This window comes from Bactrocera tryoni, chromosome 1 (assembly GCF_016617805.1).
Source record: "Bactrocera tryoni isolate S06 chromosome 1, CSIRO_BtryS06_freeze2, whole genome shotgun sequence".
NCBI classification, from domain to species: Eukaryota; Metazoa; Arthropoda; class Insecta; order Diptera; family Tephritidae; genus Bactrocera; species Bactrocera tryoni.
Window position 1 is genome coordinate 54,642,206 of NC_052499.1, and position 27,034 is coordinate 54,669,239.

General features: G+C 37.4%; 1 protein-coding gene across 1 annotated transcript; it reads left to right on the forward strand.

Annotated features, from left to right (window-relative positions):
- The first annotated feature begins 469 nt into the window (after window positions 1-469).
- LOC120782453 lies at window positions 470-25,684 on the forward strand. Its single transcript, XM_040114741.1, has 6 exons — window positions 470-766; window positions 978-1,046; window positions 17,140-17,262; window positions 19,859-22,097; window positions 24,108-24,555; window positions 25,013-25,684. The coding sequence occupies exons 1-6, from the start codon at window positions 539-541 to the stop codon at window positions 25,245-25,247; spliced, it is 3,342 nt and encodes a 1,113-aa protein (XP_039970675.1). The 5' UTR covers window positions 470-538; the 3' UTR covers window positions 25,248-25,684.
- Window positions 25,685-27,034: the final 1,350 nt, after the last annotated feature.

Genomic DNA, 27,034 nt, shown 5'->3' on the forward strand with positions numbered 1-27,034 from the left:
AATAAATAACTATATAATTTACATTTCATCACCGTACTCTGCCCTAGATTACAAACAAAATTTGTGCACAGCTGAGAAAAATTCCAAAATCTCTCAAACGAGTTGGTGCTCTCAGCTCTCACACACACACACACCGCACCAATAAATGAAGCATTGTTGCCGCTCACACGTGAATATGCAAATTGAGCGCGCATTGTGGATAGCCGCGCTCTCTCAAACATAAGTGTGCGTGTGTGTGTGCGCGCGTAGCAACTCTGCGCATAGCCCACCTGCGATCGAAATTGGCTTAGCAGAGCGGATTGCGGCGCGCGCACACGATCTTAGCCGCACCGAGCCATTGTTTATATACGTGTTTGTATGCATGTACATATGTGCTCTTAAATATGCAAGTGTACGAGTATTGTAACTGTCGGCACCTACCGGTGTGAAGACGATCTGCTGTGCGCTGCATAGTCAGTAGAATTTAGACGCCGCGATTGATGGAATACACGCGACCAATGTAACGGGTGTAAAGTAAATTAACGGAAAATTCGCGACGATGAAGAACGAATTTGCAAATGGTTGTGAAAATGCTTCGTATTTACAGAATGGTTTTACACACCAAGAAATACCACGCGAAAATGAGGAAGACCCCGCAGCCGTCTTTGATTCTGACGACATTTACGCGCATTACGCGCCGTCAGTGCGTTTGTTGCGCATACGAAAGACTATAACGGGTTCGTGTGGCTTCCATTTGACACGCACCAAGTGGGATCCCTATCCGTGGGTGCGTATGAGTGATGCCAAGTGCTTCGTTGCGCATGCTTAACGATTAATCTAGTTACTATGCGTTCGGCCCGCAATCGCTGAGCGCAACAAAATCAATACTTAGATATACATACATATAGTTGCATTATGTAATTTGTAATATTATTTGTTAACCGCTTTGCCTTGCCGTTTTCACTGATGCATTCGTTCTCGATTTCCATTGTTATTAGGTGAGCGCGGTCGATGCACATACCGCAGCGGAAATGAGCGGTCTGCAGCCGGGCGATTGTGTGCTGGAGGTCAGTAAGTTCCACAAAAAGCATAAAAATTTAATGTTTATGCAATAAAATGCAATTAACTGACAATTGTTATTTCTTGCATGTGTGTGTGTGTGTGATACTGCATTTGCTGTGTTAAGGTTTGTTTAGCAAAAAGTGAAAAATTCCTACAGTATTCATTCATAACTCGTTCAGACAGCTTTTTTTCTTGAAGTAATAAAATATTTTTATTTCTTTTTTGTAGTTGAAAGTATGGTAATTCAAGAATTTCAGCACAAACGCTTAGAAGTGTAAGCGTTGCAACACTATTCAACAACAAAATTAATTCAATGTCAGAAAAAAATTCACCAAATAGCACAAGCGGAATTTTAGTAAAGTCGTAAAATATAATAATATGCGCATATTGTCATCTTATTATATTCTTGAGTTGGTGTCTGTTAATTATATGGGGTGTAGGGCGATTTTAAGCCGATTTTATTCACTCTAAACACACTAAAAAACACGCTCTTTCAATTTTTTGAAGATAACTCACATTTTGCCCGATATATGCGTTATAAAGTCACCTGGAAGTTCGAAAATCTTTTTATTAGGTATATGAGGGGGTAAGGGAAGTATTGAACATATTCAAACCATTTTTGATAGCAAAAAAACTACTGTAAGGAAAGTATACTCCCTCAATTTCAATTATATATCTGACACTCTGACCTATATTTTCGGTCAATAGTCAACTATAGATACTTAGGTCCACATATTCGGTACCTAGGATCTTGAACTGTTTTGATTAAATTCGGAAAATGTTTGGTCATAAAGTGGCATACACTAAAGGCATTATTCGAGCAAAATTTAATCTCGTTATATTAATTGCTTCTTGATTTGATCACTGGAAAGGAAAGAGTCAGATAAAGTTTAAAAATCTGTTATTTGGAAAATGGGCTTGATTGAAGTCCAATACCGCCTATTTTCGCACTGCAACATAAGAATGTTAGACGAATGATACTTATCGAGTTTGGCCGAAATGGTTGGCTGGGTTCCGAGATATGTGATTCTACCAAAAACTGGTCGCCATCACGCCCATCGTCCAATTTTCACAGGGAGGTAAATTTTTTTGTCTCTGGCGTATTTAGTTATTGATTTATTTTAATAGTTTTTAACAGTACCGTTATATGGAGTGACCAAGGTTATCTTCCGATTTCAGCCATTTTCGACAGTAATTATTATATCATGTGCGCTAAGCAAATTTGTTGTTGTAGCTTCATTGGTTTAGGAGTTTTGTACATTAAATATATTGGATGGCGGTGCCACGCTTACTTTTTTAAAATTGTTTGCTCACATAAGCTTTCCTTTAAATTATTTTTATCAAGTTACAGTTCGCACGGACGGAGAGACAGACGAATGGTCACCCGGATTTCAACTTCTTTTCGTCATCCTGATTATTAGAACCTGATTATTAGATAGAACATCTATATCTATCTCTCTTAGTTTTAGGTGATACCTATAACCGTTAGGTGAACAAACCCATTATACCCTGTAGCAACATGTTGCAGAAGTATAAAAATATAAAAAAATATTAATATATGCAAAATATGATAATATGCGATAATTATGTGATAAATATTTATGAAACTGAGATATATGAATCCGTTAACTATGCTAAGATAAAACCAATTAATTTAAAAATAGAAATTTTCAAACATAAATGTCCATATTATTGCTAAAGTTTGTTTAAATAGTAGGAATTTGGAAGAGAAATCCACTAGATAGGAGTGAAGGTCTAAAATATCGGTGTTTCTTTGAATAAAACGCAGGATCGAAGACGGTTTTAGACCCATGGTGTCTTATGTAAAGTTGTTCAAAATGATCCGTAGAACAATTCCCGCAAACGCGTTTTTTACCATTTTTTGGCTCCCTGTAAATCAACCCGCTTAATGTGTACTTATAGATACAGACTTTCGCTATTGTACTAGTAGAGAAGAAAATGTGAGTTAAGTAAAAAAGCAAACATTTGTCGGGAAGCCAGAAATTGACTCTGAACTAAGAACTTGGTAATGACTTAATCTACTTTATATATGACACACGTTTTTCTAACCGTCTTACGTACTAAATTGTGCCCCAAATGTCACACATAAACCAAAACACCTGTGTAAGTTTTAAATGTTTACCACCATTCCTTTGACAGCTTTCCGACACTTCAAACTGAAATAATGTATTTCGTCACATTGGCGTCAAAATGTAGGAGAGAAATGTAAGTTGTAAGAATTTCATTGGAAAAAAATTGATATTTCGCTATAGTATAAAGATACTTTCGCTTAAGAATTTTCAGTATAAATCAGAGTCTATTCCAGTTACGGTTACTGTGTAAACTGGTCTAATTTGATGATGAATTTGGGTCTAAGTATTGGGAAGAGACATAAAATGTACTAGTGCTCTCAAAGTCATTTTATTTAAAGGTTTAGAAAAGTTTCCATACAGGAGCTTGATTTTGATCAATCAGTTTGTATGGCAGATATATGACTTATGCTTATGCTGGCTGCTCCTATGTCTTTTAAAGATTGTACCGTTTCCTTAGACAATTGATCGAGATGTTTATAAGGTAGCTATATCACGGTTTCAACAAATGACCAGACAAAAAGACATATTGTACCTTCAGAAAGATTTAAAATTTTCATGAATTGGGGTCCTTTCGCTATATATCTTTTGAAAATTTTTTATGATTTCCGAAGCGATATTTTGTTTTGGTGACTAATAACATTAGGATTTTGAGATTATCAGGACCTTAACGGGAACTTTTTTCCATGACACCAATTTACTAGTATTTATTTTTATAATATACTAGCTGACCCCGCAGCCGTTTCCTGCGTGATATTATGTGTTTTGAAATGCAAAGAAAGTTAAATTTATTACTTAATTTTTTTTTTAATGTAACGCAGCTTAATAAACAACATTTTTTGGTTTCTATGCCGGTGTACAGAAAAGAATCGTCAGCACGCCACGTATGTATATCTGGCCATGTGAAAAACATAGCATTTCCAAATCTATGCCATACACTATCCGACTATCTTTGTGTCCTGTTGATTGTCATATCAAATGCAAGTTTCATTGGAAACGGAACACGTTTGAACGTCGATAGAACATCGATAGAACTCAAAGGAATTAGTAGAATCAAACATTCTGCCCCCTTGTATTCGATAGATGCGTCACAATCAGTCGGGTTCCATTACACATTGAGACGCAAATGATGCGGTGGCATACCAAGCTTCTCCAAAGAATTTAGAACTTCCACTGTATAATTCACGGCATCGTCTTTATTGTCAAGACGATCAATCGATTTGTATGAGCGCAAGTCTCCCGGAATTTGACTTTGAATCTGAATTCTCTGGGTTGAAATACACTCTTTGTCCATTCTCCAAACGTGCGACAAACCTCTCCTTTGCCACTCAACAGAGTACATCTAGAATCTAACAGCACCACATATACGTTGCCTCAAGATGAAATGCATCAAACATTGTAACTGTTGTTTGAAAAGTCGTGCTCTGACATCCAGACGATCGCTTGCTGATTGACAGCGATCCATAATTCCGCACGTATGTCATCGTATCCTGGGAGTACTCGTTCATGTGGCTTGGGGTGCTATACGTTGATGGCAAAAGAACGCCGACCCATATTAGCGCGACCTCTTCGTTGCTTCGTAACAAATTTCAATCTGTAGTTGATCACTTTGAGTGAAACACACATAACGTTTTCACTGAATAATTTTCAATAATTTTTCTTTTGAATAGCAAATGACAAATTTGAACGATTCAAATAATTGAAAAAATATAAGAAAATTGTGTGTGAAAAAAGTTCAGTTTTCCGATTTTTTCTAACAAAAGGCATACTGTTTTTTTTTCTAAACCTTCTCCGATCTACAGCGAACAATCTCTGAATTTCATCAAGATTATTTCAGCCGTTCTCGAGCCCTTATGGGAAAAAGAAAAGGGCTGTATATAGGCGTTTTCCGGCAACTATTCGAAATTTTCTCGCCGTAAAAACTATCTTTGAACTTCAACGAACATTAAAAAAAAACAATTGGCCTAATTGGTCCAGACGTTGTTGAGTTATGCGCTTGGCAACACATATTGCGATTCATTTTTATATATAAGATTTTAGGCATCGTAAATTTAGGCAGCTCAGTTTTATTGATTAAGTTTTTCTTGAGCTTAAATTGTCTTGTGTTGATAATTGATAATATATGTATTTAGAATTCAACACGCTTTTTGTATATTAACCGACTTCTAAATTCGCATCAAAATGAAATTTTCACTGTGTAATACTTTTTTGTATGATTTTCACCACCAGAAGACAATGTACTATTTTCTTCTCTACTTCTGACATTAATAATATTACACGAGTGTGTAATACACAAATTGTGTATGTACTACATATATACACAATAATTCCCGATGTACTGTAATCTTTAAGCATATCGTTCTAATGCAATTCTTATAGCACATTCTAAATTCGCCAGGACAGCCATGTCGTATACGTAATTTTTGCTGAAGAAAGGACAACTTCAATATCAAGTCAATGAGATAGGTTCTGAATTGTATTATGTGATGCCATAAAAATAGAACTCCTTTAATTCGAACTTATAAGTGAGCAAAGCAGCTTGTGTCCAATAAAAATTTCCAATCTCATTGGTTCTGTGTGACATCTCAAAGTGTGAGCCCCAATGCCTTTATGCCTTGATAACACAAACAATACAGCAATACAGAAGGAAGTGCTGAGGGAACGCCATATCGTCTGCTGCCATAGATCTTTTGCAGCTAACGTGCGGTAAGGTTCACAATCTACAGCATGCACGCTGTTAGAACCTTAACAACTAGGAAGAGGGATGGCCATATATTAAAGAAGAAATAATTTAAGCGCTTTTAAATGTCAAAATTTGAAGGGTTTTAGATGAGTATTCAAAGCACAGCTTCACATTTGCTACGAATTTGCTTTTTTATAATTTTTACAGCCTTAAAAAGCCTTCAGCTTAATTTTTGCTTTGGAAATTATATAAGTTATTGTTTCCCAGCGCTTTGACATACATTTTAAATATATTTCAATGACTACCTTCTTGTATGAATTGTAAAACGAACAAAAGTGGAGTTTGAAGGCAATCAGGTGTAGAATTTCCCCAATCTTTCACCATTCGCTTAATATTTGCTGTTTGCTTAGTACGTTTTGAAATCCCTTTCAAGATATGACACACTTTTTTATTAAAAATAAAGTTTAGTAATATAAATTTCTAACAATAATAAAACTTCTAGCTACAGTTCTAAATATACTTAACAATTTTCACATCACTTATAAAAGCTACACCAGTACCGGCTGAAAAATATTGACAATCGAACACGCGCTCTATTAAATTAATGCCAATTAAAATCTTCTCTGATTTGTGCAAATATAAAAAAAATAGTTGCTATAATTATATAGCTTTTATGGCGTAATGATGTCATAATACTTGTACATGTGTTGTTTTTGCGCTGTTTTTGTTGTCGTTTTTGCCAACAATTACTTTCGTTCTATTTTTATATTATTTTTATTTTTTTTTTTAATATTCCTTTTTATTATTACTTTTTAACCTTTGATAGAAATTTATTCACACTATTCTTTATTTCTGGTTTATTATATTTTCAGCGTTTGAGAGTTTCTGTTAAAACCCTCACTTTTTTATTTTCCATTCATGCCTCTCATTAACTCAGTTTTGTTTTGAGGCAATCATACACTCATGCACATGTTCATATGTATACTAAATATTAATGTAATGCGAGTTGTAATTAAACGCCGCATTTCTTTTTGTGATTCATATGCAAGTCATGACGAGGCCAGCAAATGCATACAGTTCGTTGTTTTTGCGTTTGCTTTTGTTTTGAATTCGTAAACAATTGTGACGTTTTGTAATACGCATAACGCATTGGCAAACCTGATATCTTGGCATGCATTCAATATTACCTTATTTTTGGAACACTTGTTCTAATTATAATATTACGTGGTTGACTCAGCTTGCGAAATATGGGAAATATTCATAATATTTTAGTTTTTTTCATGTAGTATTTTAGTTAGCGTACCAGAGTTCAGCAATAGCTTGGACTTTATTCTCATACAAGATTGGTTCTAAGGAGTCAGTTATAGGATGAAAAGTCTTTAAGAAATCGCGCAAAAGTTTGTTTCTTTGAAGCAGCTCTAGAATTGCTCAGCAAATCTTCAGGGTGTAATGATGGGTTGGTCAAAATATTGGACACTTGAAATAAAGCAAAAAAAAAATGTTGGAAATATAGCTCATGTATATTTTGGTAAAGAAAAAATCAGGTATAATGTTTTATACTAAACCTTCTTGGGCTAAAATTTTCTTAGTGCATTTCAAGAGATTTTTACTTATATGCTCACAAAATAGTGTTTATGCCGAAGAACGAAATGCAAATGACAGAGTTCAATGTAAAAACACTAAATCATGGTTCATAATGAAATCGTCCTTTCTTATTTACAATTATTCTAAATTCTTTGTAGCCTTTATTATACTTAGCGATACCACTATGCAAAGTCACGTGGCTCTATTTAATTTACTTAACACACATTTTCCATCTTCATGTGCAAAACACAAATATTTGTTGCCACAAGATGTTTTCTTGTTCTACACGCCTTATCTATTGCACAAGTATGTACTTCATTCACACCAAACGCGAAAACTGTCGGCAAATAATTTTGTCTGTGATTTTAATATATATTTTAGAAAAAATTTTGGATTTTTTTGGTCATTTTTAGATTTGGATTTTGGAACATTTTTTACGCTGATTATACTTGAAATATAAAGCGAGGAGACGCGTGTTTGGGTCTAATTTCATTTATTCTCCAAATATGATTAGATAACTCGATGACAATGAAATGAAAGAAACTTTTTTGATCTCGGTCAAATAGTTTGTGAAGTAAGGAATTCCATCTACTTATATGTATATGTGGGTATCAGATAATGGGTTGTCAAAAAAGTCTAGCGGTATTTTTATTGAATTTTTTTTTTTTTACTGAAATTGAAATGAATTTTTGATGACTCATGCCCAGCTCTTGACCGATGCTACGGCCGGTGATGCCGGTGATGCTATGCCGGTCTCTTTCGACCAATTCAGAGCGTGGCGCATCTTCGACCACCTCTACACCAGAACGAAAACTTTGAAACCATCGTTGTGCGGAGGAAATGGAAACTGTATCGGGTCCATAAACTGCACAAATTTTATTGGCGGCTTGAGATGCATTTTTGCCTTTATCGTAGTAGTACGAGTACTGTAAAATATGCCGTATTTTCTCTTTATTTTGCTCCATGTTTGCGACGCTGTAACTCACGAACGACTTAAAAGAAACGACAATCAATCAAACACGTGTTAGCGCGTGAAATGAGCTTTCCAAAAAGGTATAGCATGACCCGATGCGACGAATTAAACTAGAACTACGCGCTTTCAGCACCAACTAGCGAAAATACCGCAAGACTTTTTTGACAACCTAATATATCCTTATATCTATTTAGAGTAATCTTTGGTGAAGGAAACTATTACATTATAATTAAGAGTATGACAAACTATAACATATTAAAATGAATCATTAGAATCCTAACAGATTTAGAAACACCAATTGTTCATAGTCTACATATATTAAAAAAGGTATGGATTACTATTCTTAAATCAATTTTATGTCCAGAATCATTACCGATTACTGTAAGGTTAATTCGCAGATTGTTCGGTTTGGACTGTTTGAAATTTTGGAGTTGTTTTCTTTAATATATTAGTACTTCTTTTTAAATAGGTATCGCTTGAACACACTAAACCTAAGGCATTACTTAGCTCTAACCAAAAAAAGATTTATGAAATATTTGTATTTAACTCTACTTTGGCTTTTCTAGAAACATTATTCATCGCTGGGAGATCAATTAGTTAAGAACAGAACAATTTATACAAGCAATACTAAAAAGCCTTTTAATACATTTAAGCTGATAAATAGTGTCATGATCTATTAAAAAGTGTTTATTCAATAAAAAAAGATATTTGATATTTTGCTTCGTCATTTACTTGTGATGTGTCTATATTGAAAATATACTTGTATAATTAGAAAATATTTCTATGGTAACTGCGAATAGACTGAACTGACTTTGATAATTAAATTGCTTTGGAATTGCACGAATAATATTTCACACAAGATAATAATAACCGCGACAATCTTAAATAAATATGTACAGTTGTTTTGATGACATACATGCTTGTATATAAATATATATTTACAGACACATATTTACAGGTACATGTATATTCACTTGTGCCAATGTGAGTTGTTTTGAAAATTTCTAAAGGGTTTACTTAACACATATTTGCAAATATTGCAGTAAAATGTAGGATACATATATATGAGTACTAGACCGGGTCGATTTTTTTTTTTTTTTTGAATCACGTAAAGAAATCGAAAAATCGCGAATGCGGTAATGTTCAACGGATCATTCTGAACAAATTTGCCCAAAAGACCATGGGTCTAAGACAGATATTTTTAGGGTGAAGTTTAAAAAGTCTGAATAATCGTTTGTACGGGAGATATGTGATAAAGGTAGTTGTCCGATCTGACCGGTTCCAACATCTGATCTATATAATATCAAAGTGCACCATACTAAAATTCATTTGGATATCTCAAAAACTGTTGAATAAATGTTTATGATCAGTAAAAAACTTCACCTTAAAAAACGCTGGCTCGAAACCGATTTCAGACACATTGTCTCTTCGGCAAAGTTTTTCAGAATGATCCGCAGAGCAATTGCCGCTTACGCAATTTTCCCATTTTTTGTTGGCTCACTGCAAATCAACCCGCCTAATGTATACTTATAGATACAGCAGAGTACAGAGTATAAGTAATGGATTCTAGCGTTACTGTTTCAACAACGTTTTGCCACTATTATACTAGTAGAGAAGAGCATTTAACGAGGTTGAAAAGCAAACAATGAAGTAGGAACTTGGTAATGACTTAATCTACTTTATATATGGCATAGGTTTTTCTAACTATTTTAGGTACTAAATTCTGCCCCGGATATCATTCAAAAACCAAAACAGCTGTCTAAATTTTATACTCTAAGTCTTATATGACAAAATTGCTTTTGTTGCAATCAACATGTTTCATATGAAAACTATTCTGAGTTCATATTGTTACTGTAATTAAAGCTTGTTTAACGGCGCTTACAAAGTACTTAACAAGGCTTTAATGACATTATATCATTAACTCACTATTTTACTTAAGTAGATTTAAGCGCTGCTCAAATATCGTTGTTTCTAAGACAGATGTGTTTTATAACAGAATGAACATATTTTTAGTATTTGCAAAACTTAGTGTTAGAATGCCACGAAAACGTTTACAGTCCTTCTTTTGAGACAGCTTACCGACACTTCAAACTCAAGTAATGTATTTCATCAAATTGCCCTGAAAATGTTGGAGAGAAATTTTGAATTTTAAGAATTACATTGGAATAAAATATTAATATTTCTATAAAGACACTTTTGCTTAAGAATTTTCAATAAAAATTTAGACTCTATTCTAGTTACGGTTATTGTGTAGTCTAATATTATGACTACTTTGAATACTGAGTATTGGGAAGAAACCTAAACTGTACTAGTACTCTCAAAGTCATGGTATAAAAGCTTATAAAGAGTAATCTATTTCGAGGTTTCTCACTTTTTTAAAGAAAAAACATAGAAAATTCAAATGTTATTTATTATCATACTCATATAATCATTCACAAGAACATTTATTTAACATTTAACATTTATTTTTTGAAGATTATCTCTTTCAAATGTTGGCCGTGGCTACGTCTCAGATGGTTCATCCTTTGAGGCTAATTTTCAATGACCCTTTCGAACATTTCGATGGTAACTGGTGATTGACACGCGTGATGGTTTTCTCCAAGCCCTAAATCGAAACGGGATTGTTCACATAGACTTTAGACTTTACATATCTCCACAGCACAAAGTATAACAGTGTGATATCAGACGATCTTGGGAGCCAATTGATTGGCGAAAAACGTGAAAATAACTGCTTCTCTCAATAAATCCACTCATTGATGCGATCTGTGAGAAGTGGCGTCGTCTTATTGAAACCAAATTTCGCCGAAATCACTTTCAGGCATCAAATTGTGGATTATCATGTCGCGATAACGGTCGCCATTGACGGTTATGTTCTCACCGGCATCATTTTTGAAGAAATATGAACCCATGATTCCACCGGCGCATAAACCAAAGCAAACCGTGGTTTTTTCATTTATTCTGGATGAAATGACAGCTCTTGAATATATTTAGGTCGCTCTTCGTCCTAAATGTGGCAATTTTACTTCTTTACATACCCATTGAGCCAGAAAATGGCCCCATCGCTGAACAAAAGTTGGCTCGAAAACGGCTGATTTTCTCGCAAACTTTCAACAGACCATAGAGCGAAGCGATGACACTTGGGAAGGTTGAGCGGTTTAAGTTTTCGACAAGCTGTATTTTGTATGCTTTCAATTTAAAATTTCGACGTGAAATACGCAAAGATGTTTTATAGGTCAGTCCGAGCTGTTACAAACGGCGCCGAATCAACTCTCCACGGTCTTTGTTTACACTCTCAGCTACGGCGGCTATGTTAACTTCACTGCGTTCTGTACGTGGTCTATACGGTTGAATATTATCCAATAATGAATGCTGGGTCTCAAGGTGGGTAATAGTGTGGCGAATAGTATGCTCAGTAGGCCGATTACACTGACCTTAAGTTAAGCGAATCACGCTAAACACATTCTTTACAGAACGTGAATTTTCGTAATAAAGTTGAACGATTTATAAACGCTGTTCAGGCGTAAGTCTTTCCATGGTGAAATGCCAAACGATATTGAACAAAAATAACATGGAAGTTTGACAGGACTCTCTGTTGATCTGTTAATAAAAGGCTATTGAAAAAAATACCTCTAACGTATCACCATTTAATAAATTTCCATTCAGGAGCTTGATTTTGATCGATCAGTTTGTATAGCTGATGATGCTGTCCTAATGCCAGTTTTTTTAGAGATAATGAATGCAAGGCGCTTTTTCGATACTTGAGATCTTACTTCGAGAGGCTTTTGGCTTCAAGTACTTGTCAAGTGTGTATGAGAAAGATAGAGTTTAACATAAGCAGAGCTAATGCTGGGAAACATTGCTGAAGTAAATTTTAATCCAACTAGTTTGGAAAGGGATGCATGAGATATTGCACAAATTGGCGGAAACTAACTGACAGAACACTTAACCTGCTAAAAATTAAAAAAATTTTGATCTTCATTACAAAACCTATAATCATTTCCGTTAAATTATCGTCGAAAATGTTACTTATTTCCCGAAAATAGATATTTATATAACGATTTAACTAACTAAACTCTGTATTCACATAACCACACGTATTTACTCATAATAAAATCACGTCTAAATTATAAGTGGGCAGAACATTCTCAGCTGAACATTCTATTAAAAACATTTTATTAACAAAGGTCACTCCAAAGTTTTTTTTTCAATTTGAAATGTGTTACGCACATATTTTCCGCATTTCCAACATTTAGCGGAACACTTGCTCAAGCATGTAATGAAACCCTCTTGCCACCTTCCAGCCGCTCTTGCACCAACACTCTTCGAGTACGCACTCTACGCAGCATAGAAGTTGAATGGGTACTTAATCGTAGACAAGGTCAGGTTCAGGGAGCAAACTAGAACCAGTTACTTACATATACAACATACATACATACACATAGCGACATATACAACCAAAAATGCGTCTATGCAATTAGCTAGCGAATAAAACCATTATAAACAACAACAAAGTGTAACAACAATAACAAGTAGCTGCGGAAGCTGTGTAAATTAACAAACTGGTTTCCAAATTGTAAAGCATTTAGCTCGATGGAAAAGCTCCCAAATGTGTGTATGTATGTGAGTACACTCAAGTAAGCTTAAAGTGGGCTTAGCCCGTGCAGTCGATACAGCAGTTGAACGGCAGTGAGTTTGAATTTTCTGAGTAACGAAAAGTAAGAGAGACCAGCGCAGCTCACTCATTTTGCATTTCTGACGGTAAATCAACAAGTTAATAAAATGTTACCACGCATTTGCTATAAAGCTTTACCGGCACAATTATCGCTTATAAGTAATTGACTTAATGAAATAGTTTGTACTCTGGCCCAGGAATGCCATGACTATCAGAAGATAAATATAAGAGTATACACAAATATAATTGGAGCAATAAGTCTGTGTCATTGTTTCGGCTTTCAAGCGAAATGTCGTCAATTTAAGCCATCGATTTTCCATTTTGCGGTTTTGACACCCAACAAATCATTAAGCGTTGCGATCGACATTTCCGGAGGAACGTGTCAAAGCGACTGTCAAAAAGCTACACAGGATATATAACTAAATATATATACATATATATGCTCACACGCACGCATACGCATATAGTTGATATGTCTGTGTGCATAAAACCGCTTAAAAAGCTAGCTGTGCATTCATATCTACATTTATTAGAGCGGGTCGAAAATGTATTTCCTTGTGCAACGATGTTCAGAAAGATCTTTAGAGTATTTCCCGCATACGCTATTTTTTTCGTTTTTTGTAAATCGACCCGCTCTTATATATATATATTCCGTATACGTATATATCCCCACTTATATACATATTTTCAATAGTAGACCAAAAGAGACAACAAACGACGCCATACTTTTTCCCGATCTTTTCACATTTCTGTTTAGTAAAGTTTGTCATTTCATCGTGAAAAGGTATTCAATTCAACAATGAGTTGGAACTGTTAAATTTTACTACCGAAATTCGAAGCGGGTGGCCTCAACTTTAAGATTTGTGGTCATCATAATCGTCCTGTCAGATAAACAACACAACACAGTTGGCTGACGGCATTTGGTTCACGGTGGGTCAGTCAAAACTAACGAAATAATCGTCATTAATTCACTGTTGGCTGTTATTCTTGAGCTTAGTTTAGTTTTAGCAAGCGTTATTTTTTTGTTAGTTCCGTAGCAATATTGTTTTGGGCCGATCGTTTTTGTCATTCTGAGAACCACAAGGTTGTACGTCTGGCTCCGGAGTTGAATCTTTTGGTCACTTATGATCTTAAACAATCCTTGAATTTTTTTACCTCTCTATAAAGAGAGAATTAAAGAACTCGATAAATTAGTATAAAGCATATTCAATTATCATTAGGGAAGATACCAAGAAGGTAACGTCGGAGATCGTATGTAGGTTGCCTTTATATTTCGCAATCTTTTATAAAACTTTATAGTAAAGTTTGACATTTTTAATGGCATGCATACTCAGAACGTTTTCACATACGAACGCTATTTGTGTTATTTATAGTAACTTAAACCAGAAAATGGAATCAAATCGCACGATTACAACTTATGTCGCGGATTAGCTCATAAAAAGCGCAGGGATGAACTTAATTACATTTTGACGATGAAGCTCTATAAAGTACTAGTATTCATCGATAGTATGTATAGTGATTTCAATCGAGGTCGTGGATCACTGCTAGACGAGTTTCGGGAAAGTTGTTCAAAATCTGTTGTTGTTCCGGAAACTATTGAGGCTGTGCGCAAACTGATATTGCAAGATCGTAGTGCGACCTAGCGTGAAATTGCTACTATATGGGCATTAATGGGACTAGCATACATTCAATATTGCATGAATATTTGACTGTAAACAAATTTCTTTAATTACTTAAAGAAATGCTCGTGTCGATTGGTCGAGAGAAATGTTAATAAAATACGAGAGCGGTGCTTCAAAACATGTCCATTACATCGTGTGGGGTGTTAAATGGTTGATAATATAAGTCCGACAGTAAACACCACTCGGCTGTATAAATGTTTTAAGATGAGCCGAATCCAACAAAAGATTTTTCGCTCCCGAAGCACTTCTAGCAATTGCTTGCCTGTATTTTTAGAAAAACTGGACGTATGGCAACCATAACATCGGAATAATGCAAAACAGTAAATTCTGTGCGTTATACAACCATTTGTTTGCCAGTTGTCTTTCAAGAAATCAGGAAAACCAACCACCGAAAACGGATCACTCTTCACCACGGCTACGCGAGCTCTCACACATCGACTAAAACAACTGCTTTTTGGAGCACTCAAAACATCAATTTGATGAGTCATCCTCCGTACAGTCCTGACTTGGTACCGAATGACTACTTTTTATTGCCGTTCGCAAAAACAAAAAAAAAAACAAAGATGTCAATGCTTTTCGACATCTGAAGAGGCAGTGGATGGGTTCAAGAGAAATATTTTGGAGATACCTCTATCAGAGTGGCAAAAGTGCTACGATAATTGGTTCAAACGCCTGCAAAAGTGTATCGATTTTCGTTGTTTAAAATTTGTTTTTGTTCTCGAATCCCGAAATATAAAAGGCAACCTACGTATAGATTATTCATATAAATAATCAGCAGGGGGCTCAGCTGAGTCGATTTAGCCATGTTTGTCTCTATGTACACTTTCAATACCTCAGTTTTTGAGATATCAATCTGAGTTTTTCGCGCCAAGAAGCTACTCATTTGTGGGAATTGAATCGTGCTACTATACCATTTAGCTGTCATATAAACTGATTTATCAAGAGCAAGATAAATATCTTTTTATAACAATTCAAGGTAAAAAAATGTTATTGCTACAGTGTAGCCGGAGTTAAATTTTTTCCTTGTTTTGTTGAAAAGTTCTGCAAATTAATTATTACGGAGAGGAAGCCTTCAGTCACCACTAAGAACAAAAGATAACATTACTTCCAATTCCAGGGTATTTTCATTTTATCTCATGTGTGTTGTACTACAAACGATCTTGGCTCGTCCATGTGCTTCTTCTTAGCAGACGACTTCTGGAAACGATACAAGAATTTTTCTGATGTCGGATCGCATACTGCCTATTTACTCCTAGCTATAATAATAACGGTAAATCCAAATATGCAACATTCATAAGCTGCGACGTTGGAGTTCGCTAACTAACATAACCAGACATGCGAAAATAAAATTGTTTGTAAAAAATTTCTTAAACCGAAATTTGAGTGCTGTTAGGAATACCTCGAGGTATAGTCTATGAAAAAATATGCTGCATGGATTAAGGATCTGGCTTAGTTAGACATTGTTCGGAAGCAAGCCGAAATTTCAATTTTCGTTTTGTCTAACTGTTTCTGAAAATCCAGAGAATAAGTGGCTCTCGGGTTTCCCCATATATCCCCATATAAATATGTATATACATTCTTGAATGAGGGAAGTATTCTCATGGCGTAAGGTATTTCTACACTGCAAGATCATTCAACATCTTTAGTAGAACCGAAGTGAGATATCAGCAAACTTTCCATGCTTGAAAGTAACTTTAGTTTACGGCAGAGTGGTCTTGATTTCCATTATTCATAATCACGCTCGTTAGCCATTGAAACATGGTGTAAACTGCAATGTTCTGTTAAATATTTAAAACAGTTTTATATTGCTATAACAATGAATTATTCTTATTCAGCGAAAAGAAGCTCCTGGTTTCAGGAGTCTAAATATAACTTATTCTCGCTTATTTCGAGGTACTGGGTAAATCAAAAGTGTGCTAACCTAATGCTATCCTGTACTCATATAGTCCTGTCTACCCTTCTGTAAGCTTTGAGGTTTTGTTGTATTGTGTTGTTGTAGTGCTGTCATTGATTTGGTGAATACTGCAACAACCTGCAGCAATTTGGCCGCAATGACAACAACAACAACAACAACGTGTAGAAATACCAAGGCAACTGGCAGGTAAATATAACCACAAATTCACTCTCGCTCGCAAGCATATGATAACTGACACATACATACATATATATATGTATATATTTGTATATAACTTGCATCTTTGCCGCTTTACTTCACATTTAGTTCTATTACGAGATTTTTCGTGTGTGGCTGTGTGTGTGATTTATGCCGTTCTATTTTCACTTGCATATGTGAACTCTAATGCTCTCATATATGTATGTATGTATGCGTGTGTGTGTGCGGGTGTGCGCGAGCGTTGCTCGTTTTGTTCGTTTGCAAAATGCGGAAAATACAATTTTTAAAATTTCATTTTTAGGTTAATGGCGAAGACGTGTTGGGATTGCGCATAACGGATATTGCAAAATTGGTTCAAGCCAAATCAGGACATGTCACGTTGCTGCTCTGGAACTGTGGTAGTGATTTCAAATGTGACCCGGAGGTAAATTTTGCATTCACATTGCATCCTCACAAACATTTTCACATTTTTGCCTTTATATATATATATATATATGTGTGTGTGTGTGTGTGTGTGTGCATATATGTGTGATTTGATTTAAGTAAATTATGGCATAGTTTGTGTGGAAATAATAGCAAAGTGAAAGCGAAAACTGCTTAGTCTACCTTGCAACCGTTCTCATTTTGCAGTTGAAAAGTGATTAGTCTCTCTGTAAGCCACATTGTGGTCGATATGTGCAAAAAGAAATAGAGAAATCAAGGAAACATTGGGAACGGTGCGGATGGGGCAAACAGAATGGCGACTGGAATTTTATTAAATAATTTTTCTAAAATTTTGTTGAATAGAAGTAGCGATTTTTAAAGAGCAGTAAATTGAGTTTACAAGAGCGTGAATCAGGATTTAATCTTGAGGATAATTTATGGCATAGAAAAACTCCAAATGTGGCAAATAAGCTCATGATAATAATATGTAAAAAGAGAACACTTAAAATTGATCACTCAGTATTCTTCTTCTTCACCTAGAAATAATTTCGAAAAACCAAACGAAAGCTCATATTACAATATTCTTAACGTCCTCACTTCCAGTCAATAGATTTTGATGTAGAATTTTCTCCCAGATTAGCTCACATCCAAAGATATTTGCTTCGCATATAAAAATACGCTCCGACTTTTCTATCGATCACATAGGGAACCATGTGTATTATGAGGTACATTCTAACAAGAAACCGCTTAGAACGCCGATAAGTTATTTAACCGAAAATTCCTATACAATAGATCATAAGGTTTTCACAGATCGACAAAGCGCTCAGCCTATCAACAATTTGTTGATAAGGGTAATATCAGTTTCTGCTATGTTTCCTAGTTCACAGATGGTAAGACCGTCGAAATGTTTCAACATCAATCTTGCAAATCCCGGAAAATGAAGGAGAAAGCGCTTTTATATATCCATTTCCCCTTCCTTCATACAGTATTGATAACTTGCGTCCGTTAAGAATTTTGGCCTTACCGCATGAATTGATATTGGACAATGTCCAGCAATAATCGCTACGATTGCGGCAGGATGAACTTTGCTTAGCAAGTAAGTAGTTCAGAAGATCTCCTGCGTGCTAGGCCCCTAGGTCTAAAGGAACCCGAAGTCGCACAGTAGCGCGTCGTCGAACAGTGCCTGTTAAGTGCATTGAGTAAGTGCTAGAACGCAAGAAGCAAGATGGAGATCCTATTCGATTCCCTTCCAATGTAAGCGGAGCAAGGGTGCCTCTACTAGCTGGCTATGACTAGCCAACCAAACGAGCTTGATGATGAAGTACCTTGATGCTATTTATAGTGACTCCAGATACTTCTTGATTTCTTTTGAGCGCACGTTTGTTCAAGAGCAGCGCTGTTATTGGCGCTCTGTTTGCGAGTTTATGCTCATCTGCCTAAAAGAAGCTGTACTTTGTAGCACTACGTCTACGGTCACCTTAATAGCAGCACTACAGAGGACCTGTACAAAAAAGTTAAGATTGACGTAGGAACCCTAACAGAAGACTTCGCTTCCAATCTTCCCGCCTAGCTTCGACCCATCTCGTGGACATTCTCACTGCACTTCTTCTCCTATTGAAAAATTGAAACAAATATGCATTGAAGAATGCTCCATTAGTGATAAATTGTCGTATACGTGACAGAAGTGTTTTGAGCCACACAAAAACGAGTGAAAACTCTCGCATTGAAAAATAACACGTGCTTGATTTTCTGCATAAGGCCTTGGTCTATCTACCTGCTTAGTCTGGAAACCTAGCAATTATTCCATGCGAGATTAACGTAAAACAACATAAAATATTTGACCTTTAAACTTGGTTCAGGATTGGTACTAAAATGTATCCACGATTTGATAAGTAACTAATATATGCGAGACAAAAATATTAATTCTTCTTAGCAGAACAGCAAAACCTAAAGTTTAAGTATTCGACCAAAACTCCTGTGAACTGATTTGGTCCATAAACGATTTTTATATACCTACTTATACCATAAGTAATGCAATAGTAGACATTTACCAGAAATACAACGGCTTTCTTGGCAATTGAGAATCGTTAACAACAGCAAGCTTCTGGTTGTACAATTCATAAGAATCTTAAGCTTAAATTAAGAACCAAACCTTCGAATGCCTCAAAATAAAGGATTTACAACAAACAGAAGAGCAGTCTGTTAGGAAAAATATTGTTGAAAACTTTCTCTTCACAGTCTGTAAGGCATTATTATTACTCTGCTGAGGAACATACTACCAACTATTCCTCTTTAACATTTAAGATTTTAAGACCAATTTCATCACATTAGATATAACCTTCAAGAAAAACTTCAAATACTTTTACTTATTTGAAAATAAAATTTAGAAAGCACATTATCTATAGCAATCAACAAATACTGTCCGATAATTAATGACCAGTCGACCAATTCCACTCAGCATTCAATCACTTCATAGACTTTCAATCATTCATTCGAACTTCCTCTACTCACATTATAAATAATTGCAATTTTTTATATTTTACAACGCTCGCTCTCACTCCTAATCACTCCTCCATAACAACAACATCCAAACACAGAGTATTTGCTGTGCGCCAATGCCACGCACACTGCAACGACTCGCCACCATCGTACAATCCATATTGACCATAATCGAGTGTCCCGTCTGTTTGGACAGCATCACACCGCCGGTAATGCAATGCCAGAACGGTCACTTGCTGTGCCTCGACTGTCGCATACGCGCCGAACGTTGTCCCGTCTGCCGGGACCGCTACACGCCACAGCGCGCTTTAATTGCCGAGCAAATCTACGCAGCTATCACGAGCGCATACAATTTGTGTAGCGGCAATGAAGACAAATTACGCCAGAAGTTATACGGACCGGGCGCACAATGTGCAGCGAAAGTGCTGACTAGACGTTGGCGACGCGCCGAGGCGGCCAAACAAACGATTGATGACTGCGATGCGCAAACGGAAGTTAGAACAGCGAGTATCTACGCAAAGCGGAGCTGGCTGAAAGCGACACAGGGAAGCGGAGCGCCGTCGTGTGCGGGTCAACATGTGGCAGCCGGTGGTGGGCAGCTGGGACATTTTAGCTTCACAAATGAAACAGACACCGCCGCGAAGGTGGATGCGCCGATGGCAGACACAGCTGCGGCAACGGAAATGTGTGCGACGAAGCGTGCGAGTAAAAGAAAAAAGATTCTAATGAAATTATGGCATACCAGAGCCACATCCACGGAGAATCTCTCAACAAGTGTAGCAGCTACAAGTGGACAACTGAATGGCAAAGTTATTGGTATGAGCAGCATTGATAATGGATTGACGACGTCTGCTGGTGCAACGACCCCAGCAACAGTGACGCACGTACGTGTGGAACCCTCCAGCTCGCGTCCACACCAGCCATCGCCATCACCATCCATTTCGCATCGATCTGTGCGAAATGCCGGCAGCGAAGTGGAAACGGTGATGAAAAATTCACAAAACCACTCGACTTTGAGTGACAACAATGGCGGCGCTGGCGACGGCGGCATATGTGAGGTGGTGGCAGACACAGCAGCCGAAACGAAAACTCCCGCATTGTTAATGCGCACGCAACAGCAGACCGGGACGAGGATGGCGATGACAATGCCATTGAATTGTGCGACAACAAGAAAAACAATTTTAAATGCTACAACAACAAGCGAGCTGGCGCAGGTAAATGCCGTGCCAAAGCTTTTCACGGCAACACCGCCACCAACAGCCGCACCGAATACAAATGACTCCACATCACAGTGCGAAAACAAGCAGCCAGCAGCGGAAGGAGAAGAAGCGGAAAAAGAAGAATTCGAAGCAGTTAAAGAATGGATAAATGGAAAAATATCGCCGCAGCAACAGCACGTTCAACCGCATTCGCAATTGAGTACGTGGCGGCTGCAGCAAAATCAAAGGCAGCGACAACAGCTCTCACCTGCCACCAGCACTACTGACAGCCAGTCAACAGCGGCACCACCAGCCAATGTCATCGCCATCGCCGTGGAACGTTGTCCGTCCATGCTGCGAAGTCAATCGCCGTCTCAAAGCATCTTTAATGACTACAAAAACAACAAACAGCATGAAATCTGCAATTGTCCATCATCCACGTTGCTCTACGTGGACAAGCGCCGTCCCGCCAGCCACACGCTGACTTCTTCCACTGAATATTTAAATAAATTCTGCCAGCCAGCAGCAACAGATGCAATGCTCCGCACATCTGCCGTTCGGATGCAGTGCAGCGAAGACTCGTTGGCAAGCAGCAGGAAAAACTCCAACAACAGCATTGGTGGCAGCTGCAGCAGCGGCAGTCGCAGTGACATCACCGCCTCGGCGCATTCAATTCTAACACCTGCCTCATCGCTTTCGTCCGGTGTGTTCTCCACTTCAGTGGATGCTAACGATTTGGCTGCATCAATTGAAGCATGCCGTGCGCTGCCTGATGACGCTACAGAAATTACTGCTATTACGGCGCACAAAAATGCGTTGTTATCGCCAGTGGACAGCTTGGGGCAGTCATCATCAATAACTTCGTCATTGCGTTCTTTATCGTCGTTGACGTCATCGCTCTTTTCTTCAGCAGCATCGGAGGATGCGCCGCCTCCCTTAATGGCGGCTACAAGCACTGAAGCGTGTCTCGCTGCTGCCGCTCTTAATTCTACCTTCAGTTCTTCGGAGCAACCAGCAGTCACACCTTCGATGGCGCATTTGTCCAGTGTGGCACCTGCAATTATTCGCAAGCAGTTGCGTGAAGCTGCTTCTGGTGCTTTTCGTTGTCCTTGCGACGGTTTCGACCAGAAATTCAACGGTGAGTAGAATGTTGGTAGGTTTCGGTTTAATTATGTGATCGCTTGAGACAATTGTGTAATAGCAACGATCTATGAATATTTATGTTCGTATATGGGCAACTGAAGGTAAACTTCATCCTAAGATCCAAACAATAATAAGCTTTCTCGGACCAGTGCTATTTGAAGCAGTGCTAGGGAGATCCAAATTTAGAAGGAAAATAACACTTAAAACCCTTAAGTTCGTAAGTTTCTTTAGTTTTCTTAGGCGTTTGTTTAGACTTCATGTGTCTACCAAAATTAATAAATAACAAATAATATGATAAAAATAACCACCAGAGCGGAAACTTTAATATTGAGTTTAAGAGAATAGATATAGATTTATCTCACCCAGCCTCTGCCTCTACTGTACTTGGGAGCGTGGAAATTTTTCGAAAGTACCAAGCCCAATTCTCGACAATTTTTTGCTTAGACAAACGACTTTATACAAGATTTACGCTCACCAAAAATGTTTTTTAAAAAAATTGATTGTTGCCGCTGATTGTATGACATAAACCGCCGCTTTGTTGGAACCAAAGATCGTTCACATGAACATCATCAAATTCAGGCACGATAATGTCCGTAACCATGGCTCTCGTTCCCAATTGACTCTAACATTGTGGCTGGCTTCATTTTTGAAGAATATGGACAAGTGATTCTCTCTGTCCATAGAGCACACCAAACAGTGACTTTTTGAAAATGTAACGGAGTCTGAACAGTGACTTTTGGATTATCATTACTCCAAATGCGTTAATTTTTCTTATAGCGTAGCCATTCACTCAAAATTGAGCTTCATAGTTCAAGAAAATTTTCTTGTTCAAATCAGGAGCGATAGACATCTTGCTTTGCGCCAATAGACCAGTGGTCGTTCGGCTTCAATGCTTGCTCGAGCTGGATTTCGTAAATCAGCAAAGCAAGATCCTTCCGTAAAATTTTCCTTGAAGTGGATGGGCACAGATCTAATTGTTGTGCGCAATTGCGGATGGACTTTTTCGGGTTATTTAGAGTAAACTTGCTGCGAAATCGATCCCTGCATTTCTCGAATTACCGACTTTGCATAGCGAATATGTCGACAATGAAATGGCAAACAAACTGGGTAACAGTTATCTAAGAGGCCAACTTCGAAAAAAGTATTGCTTCATTGAAAACCACATGTCAAAAAAAACACCCTTTACAACGATTAAACGCATAAGATATAACCATAAAATATATTCTTGGTCCTATTGAAAAGTTCGAGATGACAGATTTGAAGCAGAAGATTTTAAAATTTTTCACTGAGAGTTCAAACTTTAAGTTGAGTATAAACCTGGATCCCTGATTACATTATTTGAAACGAAGCTTACTGTCAGTTTATTTTTCTTTTATTATCCCGACAGCGACCAAACCTGTTGGATAATTGCATTTTGAGAATAACCTGATTAAAAATTGTGTGTTTTCCGAGTCCTTTGGAGGATGCTTAAAATCCAACGGCTATATATCATAATTTGTTTGAGGGTGAATCTGATACAGAAACTGCTTCCAATTTTCAACCGAACCAATATTTAAGTTTTGGAGTATAAAACCGAAATTGCTTGTTTGATTCATATGAATTCAGGCGAATATTATTTTCGACTCGGTCACAGTTCGTAATATTCAAAACATTGATAGACAAGGTTTGTATTATAAATAGCGCCGGTGCTTTCAGAGTTGGTCGAAAGCTAGTTGGGCAACTTCCTTTGTTTAGTGGTACACTGGATCTGCTCGTCATCCCGCGTTAACCTCTTTGCATTAACCCCTTTTTTGTTACTAGACATTGAATTTGAACGCATTGCTTCTTGTGCGATTAGCTTCCACATGCTTGGGCTTTTCAAGCAAAGACCGCGCCTTAAATCAACAAATTAAAATCTCATATCGTTAAAACCAGCACATTTAAGATCGTTTCGTAGAAAGAGATTTCCTTTTCATTTGAATTTTGAGTCTTGAATTTCTACACTCACTGCCTCACTTACTTGCAGCCTCATCACAGTTACAGCGGCATGTCAAAGTGGAGCATCGCCTGCCAATATTGAGCTTTGCTGGTGATGAGCGCGCACTCGTCGCTGTGCCATTGCGGCAGCCTCTGACGGATGTGGTGCTCATACTGGAAGCGGGCGCAAACGAAAGTGCAAACAACAGCAGCAACAGCAATAATGCCAACTACAATAACAACAACCACATCAAGACCAACAACAATACGGATCACTGCAATGAGGACAATGTGCTCAGTGATGCGTGGCGTGGAGTGGACCAGAAGGACAATGCGGATTGCGTAGGCGAACCAAACGCCAAGGACAACAAGGATGTGCAGGATATGCACAAAGCCGAGCAAGATATGGGAGGTAGCATTGAGGATGTGTACTCGAGGCATATTGAGAAGCAACTAGAGCAAACTAGGGAATGTTGGATTAGAATAAAAGCGCAAGAGTAAGTATGTGAGTGCATCTGTGTGTTTTTGTGTATGTGTGTATGCATGAGAGCCTTATGTATTGACAAGCTTTTGTGTTGCTCGCAGAAGCAGCTGAAGTGCAAGAGAAGAGAAGGGAAATAAAATATGACCAAAAGGCGCCACTTCAGCGGAATCCTTTGCAACAAAAAGGCAAAGCGACTATTGAGAAATGTCAAAGTGAAAGAGTTGAATTACAAAAAGAACGCTTACAAGTGCCCGTCATTGCTGCTGAACTTGCATAATTTTCTAACCGCTTCAGATACGCGACAGCGAGGTCACGCTTTCAAGAGTTTAAATTTATTAAAAGCATTTTAAACTTAATTTTACAACAACAAGCATTTCTAAAAGTGCAAACTTATAAAGTCATTAAAAAATTTCCTCCAACAACATTTAATAAACACGTTTTTTCATACAAAATTTTCACATCTCTTCCAGAGCTTCCATTGACACGACGGCGTTGTTGCAAGCAACCACAGCGGAAAGTGCTGATTATGTGTTGAAAATGCGATTAAGTAGTATTGGTGACACGACAGCGACAGCAGAAGGACACACAGCGGCCATCGAGCTGCAACTGGTGCGCCGGTCGCCATCGGCGGCGGCGGTCAAAGCACGGCGTTCAGAGGGCAACATTGTGGCTGAGCTAAAAGCAACCACAACAAAACACAGTTAATGCTGCGGCAAATAGCAATAATAACAACAGCGAAAGCAGTTGCTTGCAGCAATATCAGCATGCAACCAATACAACAATACAAACAAAACAACTGGCTATTACAGTCACCAGCCTTTTGGCCACAGCTTAAGGCCACGTCGGCGGCAGGCAATGCATGGTCCTATAGCAACAACAAGTAAAACAAAAACACACGCACTCATTATAATGTATATGACAACAAAGTTGTAAGGCGCTAACTGATAACATTAGCGCCGAAGGTTGAAAACAAAAACAACAATAATGCTATATTTTTTAAAGTGCAAGTTCACTTAGCCTACATTTATATTATATTTATATGGAGTATTTAGTAAAGATAAGTAACAATTAGCCAACACTCTATGATAATAATTAAGTATACATACATTGTGACGAAAAGGTAACCGGAAGTTGTAATAAAACGCAAAATATTTAATTGTTTAACAATATTTATTTTTTCGCCTTCACATCAATCTCCACCAGATGTAATACACTTATGCTTTTTCCAGTCCTCGAAACATGTTCCATAAGCACTTTTTGGGATTGCCTTTGGCGGCTTCAGCGATTTCTTTTATCTCTTTGATCGACTGGAAATCGGTTCCCCGGAGCGACAATTTCAGTTTGGGGAACAAGTAAAAATCCTACGGGATTATTTCTGGTGGAAACGGTGATTGATGGATGGTATTCATTGCGTTTTTTGCTTTAAATTCGATCACAATCATGGCACGATGCGATGGTGTATTATGATCGTGTAAAATTCGTGAATTATTCATCCACGATTCCGCCCGTTTTCGACGAATGTTCTCAGGCAAATGCCTAAATAATAATTAGAACTCCTTCTTGACAGTTTTTCCCCCGGAATAAATTCATAATGCAACAAATCATGAATATCGAAAAGCATAATGTTTCTTGAGCGGCTTTGGCATGTTTTTTTCGGTTTTTGGACTCATTTTTTCCCTACATTCCGATGATTGTTGACTTATTCGCATGTCAAACTCATGTCACATCGGCAGTTATAATACTCTTTATGATGTGGGCTCGAAACTCGCACGATCAAGTATGTCCAAAGAGACCTAATTACGGTACTATTTTTGAAAAAAAAGTTAGCAACAAGTTTAGATAATCTTGTCGAGCAAGAACGAATTTTATCATCGCTCTAACATTTTTCTGACGATTTCCAAGCGCCACATCCTTCACTTTTTTTACTATTGTCATCAGTTAAAAAGGTCGTCCAGAACGAGACAGGTCTTCGAGGATCTCTCGACGGTCTTTGAAGGCTTTTTACCACTCTCTGTACCATCTGATCAAATTGAACTCAGTCTAGTTTATTAAAAATGTGCACTCAACCCGAAGATTGATACAATTTTCTTTATGCTCGTGCGAAGTTTATTCTTCAAACTTATTTATTAGTGTGTACTTGACATGGGTTGGTTTATGACGCGAAAAGTTTGTCTGCCTATTTTATACAATGGAATAAACATAAAAAACGTGTCGACTCCACACATTTGCTTAATGTTTAGGGTATGAAGCGTTTTAATACCAGACTGGTGACAAAAGGCCTGAATTTTTTGCATAACCAATGTGTAGTGGAGGTCACAAAAGAGATACGAGACCTATAGAACCGATACCTTGAGAACCCTACATTTATCAAACACATCAGTACTGGTGGCGAGATCTTGATTTATGAATATGAGGTCGGCGTTGCAGAGAATAGCATGGCAAAATCCTCGTCCAAATCCGTATAAAATCAAAGCGATGCACATCGTTTTCTT